We start from the raw sequence: 8434 nt of genomic DNA on the forward strand, positions 1-8434 counted from the left end.
TTGAAACACAGTACCAACAACAGAGCCAAGCATTTTGTGTATTATCATTTAAATGGTTTTAAGCATTTGGGAAAGGTGTTTCTGATGTGAAAGCCAGTAGGTGTTCCTGTGGGAAGATTTTCTATCTGCTCTATTCCTTTTCTCCTCCCTATTTCCCTGTACATATAAACTGTTAACAGTCAGGGCACACTGCCACATACCCATTTGGGAAATGTATTTGAAGGAGAAAATCCATTCCAAATTACCCCAGCCCACTTTCTCTTGAAGCAGCACCTGGCACACAACACACACCAGAGCCCAACTCCCAGCTCAGGAATCAAACTTTCCATGTGAAAAAGCACATCAGAAATTCATCCTCTGCAAGACAGCAGCAGCTCTTTCCCACCCACATGCTGAAGAGCAGAGAAGCAGGAACAGGCTCTTCTCTCCCTGCAGAGGATCAATCCTCAGGACTTGCTGGAACAGCTCCTTCCTCTCTCTCCAGGCTCTACCGTTTTCTATCTCAGTACTTGCACGGGAACAAGGCTGGGCAATACCCAGGTACCACCAGGCTGGTGCTTGTGAAAACAGTGAGTGGAGTTTCTCAGGCACACAAGGCTGCTGGGATGGGAAAGTAACTGGGAACATGTAAACTCAGTGCAGTTACACAACAGCATGGACTGACAGTGGAATGACTCTCAAGCTCAGCATTAGAATTGGCCTAAAAATGTTTAAGGTTCCTGTTTACTCACAAGGGCCTAACTTGTGTAACTCACTCTTCAAAAGACCAGAATTTCTTGCAACCATTCAACCCAAACTCCACAAAACAACCAACCATTTCCTTCCACCTCGACTATTTGGGATTCTTTGTCTCAGCTTCTATCCTGCTATCAATTAAGGCAATTATTCCTTTGCTATCTTTTATAATGGTTGAGCAGTGATTGGATTTACAGTAAACAACATAATTCAAAATTGTAATTAAAGACTGATCAGTGGGATAAAATTTGCTACATGAATTTATTTTTATGTGCCCAAAAAAAGAGAGCAGACAGGAAGTCAAAAGATTTTTTTTTTCTCCTGCTGCCAACTGGCCTTAGCTTTAAATAAGCACTGCAAGAAAATGAGTTTATCTGAACACTGATACAAGTGCACATTAAAATACCAAATGGTAGGAAATATTTTATATGGACACTGCAAGACAAGAATTGGATAAAGATAAGCAGTTTTTATAAAAAGATTTATTAAAAATAAGTTCTTTAAAGAGAAAAAGTGTGACATGTATATACATTAAATTGTCAAAACCTTCATGGGGTTTATAATACAAACTATTCCAAACAGAACAAGAGACATCCACTTTTTTTAATATGTCATGCTTATTGGAACAGAATAGCATATGGGAAGACAAAAAAACAACACACAGCACACAACCATTACGAGGAAAACCCTGAAAATGAAGACTACTTGCAAAGGTGAAAGTGAGTGATCCTCATGATTCTACAGACAGAAACTAAGACTATGAATGGCATCTTCAGTTGATAAGAATTCACCTGACAACTGCTAGCTTCCAATTAACTCCATTTCTACTGTGAATTAGCAAATCTCAGCAACTGGATTTGTGCTTATCTTTTTCAGCTCTATTGCAGTAGGTACCAAAGATTTCTTCTTAGAAAGAAAGTTACAGAATTGCTGGTTTTCTCTTTAAACTCTCTGACAGCCAGAACCACAAAAATAGTTTTTCTTAAAATTATTTTATTTTACAAGAGTGTTTTGCACAAGCAGAGGCAAGACAAACTGGCACATGATTCTGCATGCTTCAGATGACCTCAGCTTAGCTTCTCATTCCCAGATGCCATATTTAGAACTATATCCTTTCACTTGAGTCTTCTGAATTTCCTGGTGTTTGGTGCATATATACAGTGAGCTGAGAACTGCAGTATTACAAATGTCTACCCGTCCTTACAGCAGAATGCTCCCTAATCTCAGATGTATGCTGGACTTGTATCTTTAGGTCTCTGTTGCATCTTCTTTAGTCCCACAGTTTAATCAGACCATCCCAGCCGCACGTAATGACTTTGGATGTTTCGTGTGGATGCCACACTGCACCGATACAGACTTTGTCATGTGCTTTCAACCTGCTGTAGAGTTTTGTTGTCTTCCAGTCCCAGATGTTTAGTTTCCCATCTGCATCTCCAGATATCACATAGCTGTATCGACAGGAATAAAATGAAAGTTGTGTCACGTGTGCAGACTGCTTGCTACTACATTTGTATTATTATTGTATGCTATTACATTATATTATTGTATCCTATTACATTTATATTATTGTATGTTATTACAAGTAGCAACCGAGCAACAGAAAAGAGCTTCCCCCAGGGAGCTTCCCATCTGAGAGACTGCAAACATACCTACCAAGGAATTAGTGCTCACGCTGTGCTCTAAGGGCACACAAGTCCTGCAGAAGGTGATTCATCAACTGCGAGGTGAATGTGCTAAGCAGTGTGATTATACCCTGCACTGTGTTACTGGAACCCAAGAGAAAGTGACACAAGTTTCTCTAAAATTATAGATGCTTTTTCCTCTGGGTTTGCTGAGGTTATTGCCCAGCTTTTATAGTAACTCGTATCTTATGTACGAACACACAATACTGAATGTATGGGCATATCACTAAGCCAAGAGGAAAAAAGAGATGGTTCTCTGAACAGTAAATGAGAATACCCACTATGAACTGGGGAAACTGGTGAGTTCAAATCCCAGATACTCTAGACAAGTGCACGTTGTGGGAACAGACCCTGCACTGCACACCATGTGCAAAAAGATGGGAGTCAAATGTGAAGCCTTTCTTGGTCCTATCAGATGTTAAGAGTAAACTTCCTGTTCTGCTGCTTGGCAAGGGAGCTCTGCCTGATGCTGAGCTAACAGGAGGACTGTGCATTCATGAGTGTTGCAGGAAAAATTCAAAAGGAAATTTAATCTCTAGACTTGCAAGTTTTAACATGAAGTTCATGGCCACAAAAACTTACCTCATATCAGGTGAAAAATCCACTTGACAAGCGTAGCCAGCTACCATGTGACCTTTGAAAATTTTCTTTTTGTTTAATCTGAATCTGTTCTGAGCTCCAAAAATCAAGATTTGGTTATCCATCGACTGACAAGCCAACCATTTCCCTACAAATGCAATAAACAAAGGTAGTGTCAGGGTGCTGCATCTGAAGAAACAGACCTAACCAGGATGTTTTTAGAGATTTTGACAATTTGTCTTGCACTATCTTAATCCTTACTTTCATTATGTAGCAGGCTCCCAGGTAACAGTTGATATTGCTTCTGTCTGATACAACTGCCAATAGTTGAAACCTTATGTTTGACAGGATTTGGCATGCCTATTCCTACAAAATGCACTCAGGCCTCTATGAAAGTGTAGAGACTTAGACTGTTCCAGCTATGTGCTGCATCAACCCCACTGACTTACTGTCAAGTTTTTAAGATACTGTGTAAACTTTCTGGTGCACATAATCATATAACTCAGCAAGGGGAAAAAAAATCCATCTAGCTGCACTCTGCTTGACCATCTGTTTTTTGTGGGTACTCTAAGAAAGTCACCCCCTCTTTTCTTTATGGGAAGATAACTGTAAGGTAGACTAAAGAGTCTGCAACTATATAGTATTCTGACATAATGGAATGCAATTAATAAAGATATTTTAGTGAAAGAGAAATCAAAGCTTTTCTAATCTTAACGTCATCTCATTTTGCACCTTGGCAGTGCATTAACTCCTGCCTGAGAACCCAGTGAAGATGATGTGCTACAGAACACCCAGAACAGAGACTTCTGTCCTGAACTCTGCATACTGTCAATGCCTTTAAAGTGTTTTATGCAGTGACAACATAACATTGGCTGTGCAACAAGTTGATCAGCCTCTACTCAGCATAAATGAAGTGTTAACAGCAAGTCTGGCAACAATGCAATAATGGTGACACTAAAGCTATTTAAATTTGGCCAAAACAGATAACAGGAATTTTGTCCTGTTAGAAGGCTTTTCACTGATTACTTGAGGCACAAAACAATTATCCTTCTTCAGCATGATTCTAATTGAAGAACATAAACACCAGTGAAACATTAACATTAAAGAAACACTGAGATAATTTGGGATTTCTCTTATGCAATAATTATTCGGACTAAATTCATAACAGAAGGGAACAGGATCATGTACAACATGAGTTTCTGCTTTAGCAGTGGCACCACAAGGACTGCTGAACTTACTTAACACTTTGCCAACATTGTCAGTTCCCTTCATGTTTCTCTTAATATTTTAAATACAGCAAAGAGCACATGGTAGCCCTATGGAGAGTCTTTTTGCCTTGTCTGGATGAAGGCCTAATTTTAAACTGATACAGTTACCCTGATATAAACCCTCATTTGACACACCTCTTCTTTAGAATTTTATATCAAAACAAAATCCAGTCCAATCTTGGAATAACTGCATAGAGTGACTGGGGAGGGGAAAAAGGAGGATACAACACAGCAACATCACAGAGATATAATCAGTAAGAGGTGCCTATGTAAATTAGGTCTAAGAAGGCAGTAAAGTGTTAACCTACCATTTGGAGACAAAGTCACAGCTGGCATGGAATGCATACTTGGCTCAGCTATGTACTTGAAGTCTACAGGAATGTCCCTGCAAAAGGAAGAAGTATGTGTTTAATGAAGACATGGAGATGTTCCAAAGAGCTGCTTCAAGTCAGCTGATTTATGTGGCAACTGAACAATGGAGAATGTATGGTGGCATCCAAAGGAAGAATATGCAAAAATTCAAAAATATTATGAATGTCCACCCAGGAGCTCCAGATGCAGAGCCATCTACAGCATAAACTCTGAGGGTGTGGATTTACCTCAATCAAATGAGCCAGAGTCTAAATTAGAGTCATAATTCTAATTGTTAAGAGCAAAACTGTAACACAAAGATCCTTTACTGCCTCCAGTATAACTGCAGCACTTACAAAGTTCCTATTTAGATAGCAAGAACATACTGACATATGCATGGATCTTACTGGAACATCTTATTGACTTGAGTTTTGTTTTAAATCAAGTATTTCTGCCTTTTTTAAAAATTCTTCTTTCTAAAACATTTTTTAAAGGAAAAGAAAACAGGATTCTCTCATCTCTCTGATGTGCTCTTTTCCTCCTCATCTCCTCAGCTGGGATGCCAACCAATTCCAAATATTCACAGCTGAACTGAATGCTGAAGCTCAACTGCATGAAGACTGCATGAAGACAATGCAATCCCCAGCTCAATTGCATGAAGACTGTGCCAGTGCATGTTCTTAACATACACTGTCCTGTACAAAGACCTAGGGTATAAACAAGGGCAGTCTAATCCTTACTCTGCAGAACTGCCACTTGGTTTTGACTATATAAATTGAATTACTAACGGTTTGTGCATATTCACAGTATTCCTCGTATCCTGTGCACTAGAAGACTGGAAAAAAAGGAAGGCATGTACATGGCTTTCTCATTAAGCAAATAAAACCTCCAGCAGAAAATAGATTTGATTAATGTATTCTGCAGAAAACACATGCAAATTGTTCTGTAGCAACATTAATTAATACAAAGGGGATGTTTATGACTTCATTGTCTAATTCACAGAGCAGAAGGGCTGCTGGGACACTCTCGGAGCAGAGAGTGTGGGTGGCTGCCTCGTCCCAGCTGCCCGAGCCTTGTTGGATGGCAATACGGTCAGCATTAGCAAGGTAATTACCATCCTGCTTTATTGTGGAGGAAGTTATTTCCCATCAACTTGAGTTAAGCAACACACACAGGGGCAGCAGGGTGAGAAGCTGCTCTGTTGTCAGGAAGCGACACAAATGCTCCTGTGAGTTAAAATCATTTATTCCTCAGAATAAGAAGGGTAACCCACTTAATACACTAAAGCATGCGCTTTAGGCCAGGGATAACCAGCTTCCAAACAGGCAGACCTAAGACTGCCATTGGGCAGCAAATCTGTGAAGAAGTAACTAAAAATCCACATTATCTCTCATCAACACAACAGCACAGGAAGTGCAGCCCCTGTGCCACATCCTACCCAAACAGTTTCCAGCTCCACTTGCAACAGGACACAAGGTTAATGCTGCAGCAAGGCCAGGCCCTGATCCACTCTCACCACACAACACTCCTGCAGACCAATAACCTTCTGGAGTCCTCAATGCCAGGTAAAACCAATCCCACTGGAAGCCCCATTTAAGTCTCATCACAGAAGATGCATCTCCAATACTGACTTGTACTGCAGTCAGAAATTTAAATGCAGCACCAGTTGTTTTGCCTTCTTCTCCTTTTACAAATGAAGGCAGGCTCACCTACAAGAATTTATTCACAACAGCTCTGCTTTATGTTGATACCTACCAGGCACACTTAAGACAGCAGCAGGATGTGCTGCATTAAATTATTAGGCAAAATAAAGAGATGCATTTGTGTTTCACATTTGCTTCCAGTCAAATTGCTAAATAAGTAATGTCAGCCTGCTCTCTTAAAAAATTACCAACACGGAAGCTATCTTGGTTGCCCAACCTCAAAATTCATGTGATATATTTGTTTTTTGTGACAAATATTTAAGCTTTAAATATTTTAAAGTCTTTTCCCCACTTCATAGCATTTGAAAGACTGAAAAGTTTTAAGCACCAGAAGTGATATCTGCTAGCCAAGATTTAGAAGTGCTATACTCTGGGGTTCTGATGCAACTTCTTCCCCAAGCAAGAGGTACAAAAATCCTAGAGGTTTTTGGCAATAAAGAGGTAGAAAATTTTTAATGAAAGAAGGAAAAAAACCAACCCAACCCAAACCCCCAGTCCAACCCTATCCAGTTTTGGGACCTACACATTATGAAGACATCTCAGAGAAGACTACACTACTTCTACCAGGAGCCATGGGCAACAAGGCCCACTGAAGGGCACAGCTTTACAGAGATGACAAGCCTCCCAAGCCTGTCAGCATAATAGCTAAATTATCACTGCACAGTTCTTGCTTTGCTGGCTGACTTGGAGGTAAAAAGAAATAACAGCCTCCAAAGTTAAATGCCCAAATCATTTCACTGCTTATCCAAGCAGGATCAGATGCATACAAAGCAAAGATAAAATAACATTTTGCATTTCTAAAAGAGAGAACACCGAATATAATATCCTTGCCAACTTTAATATCCCAATCACACAAAATGCAAAAGCAGGCAAATTTTCAAGCACTCCCATTAATATTTCTAAATAAACCATGTAATGTACAATCTACTACACTTGAAGTCTGAACTTTCAGAAACTAATGAACTGCAATTCTACGTACACCCCAGTGAAATCTGTACACGGGATGAATTCTTGGGGAAAGGAGATTTAAGTTCTCAGCAGTTTCTCACTGTGATGAAGTCAGACATGCCATCCCACTACCAGCTCTGGCCAAGTCAAAGTGTTTACAAAACACTCCAGAATTCCTCTAGACAATTGAAACTAAGTAATTAGACCAACTTTTAATTACTGGCTTTTAAGGCCATACTCAGGTCATAATTACTTCCACTTTGTTTCTGTAGGATACTGAAGAGACATTGTGCTGAAGAACATACCGAAGAAAAGTACCAAAAGGTGCAGTAACCAAATCACTGCTAAGCAGCAAATAACTTTTCTTATCAACTTAGGAAAAAAAGGATTTGAAAAATAATTTGCCATGGATGTTTCTGAGCTCCAGAATCTTCCATAATGTTAGTATTAACTTAGTTTAATGTATATGTTAACTTAGTTTTAAGGCATTTTAAAAATCTGGACCTTGAAATTATAGAAATACGCTTCCAGACCAATTAACATATGTCATGGTAGGTTGTGGGGAAAGTTTTCAAGCCATGCCCAGGAAGATGGCATTACATTTGCTCTTTATAGAACCAAAGAATTTCCCAACAACTGCACTACAGAATATTGCCTAGAGTTGAGTTCCCTATAATTTCAACAAGGGAGCTCTTTCTTGTGTACAGCTCGCTATTACATGGTTTTTGCTTCAGAAGGAAAAAAGCTTCTGCTACTGGAACAATCAGGTTGTGATGTTCCCATGCCAGAATCTTTTTGCCTTTCCTGCTTTTCTCCACAGACAGACTAAATCCACCCACTTCACTATTCATTTCAGCCATCACACAAAGCTCATAAAAACAAGGGGCAATCCAGTCCCAAGGAAATAACAGATTTGTGCAAGCAAGATCATCCTCCCACTCAGCAAAGAGGAGACATTCCTTAGCAGAGATGGTATTGTAAAAATTTTTCTTTAAGGAGCTCAGTAACTGCATGGCTCTGCTTATGAAGTACTGAACAGAGGCTTTCTTGGAGTGGCATATGGTGGCAGCATTTTATGTCTAGCCTAAGCCTGGGTTCCCAGACTTTGGTCATTCCCACTGCTACTGGCAATGACAGCAGCCAATCACAGCAAGCTGAGGATTTAGCT

At 39.7% G+C, this 8434-nt stretch overlaps 1 protein-coding gene across 1 annotated transcript in view; it reads right to left on the minus strand.

Moving 5' to 3' along the window:
* Positions 1 to 1199: 1199 nt before the first annotated feature.
* The window catches only part of CDC40 (cell division cycle 40), a 37775-nt gene continuing 30540 nt past the window's right edge, over positions 1200 to 8434 (minus strand). Inside the window, exons 13-15 of the mRNA XM_015622128.3 lie at positions 4573 to 4649; positions 3000 to 3144; positions 1200 to 2183 (exon numbers count right to left, since the gene is read on the minus strand). Of these exons, the coding sequence (XP_015477614.1) occupies positions 2006 to 2183; positions 3000 to 3144; positions 4573 to 4649 (400 nt within the window). The 3' untranslated portion in view covers positions 1200 to 2005. The remainder of the gene's footprint in view (positions 2184 to 2999; positions 3145 to 4572; positions 4650 to 8434) is intronic.

The sequence above is a fragment of the Parus major genome, chromosome 3 (assembly GCF_001522545.3).
Source record: "Parus major isolate Abel chromosome 3, Parus_major1.1, whole genome shotgun sequence".
Taxonomy (NCBI): Eukaryota; Metazoa; Chordata; class Aves; order Passeriformes; family Paridae; genus Parus; species Parus major.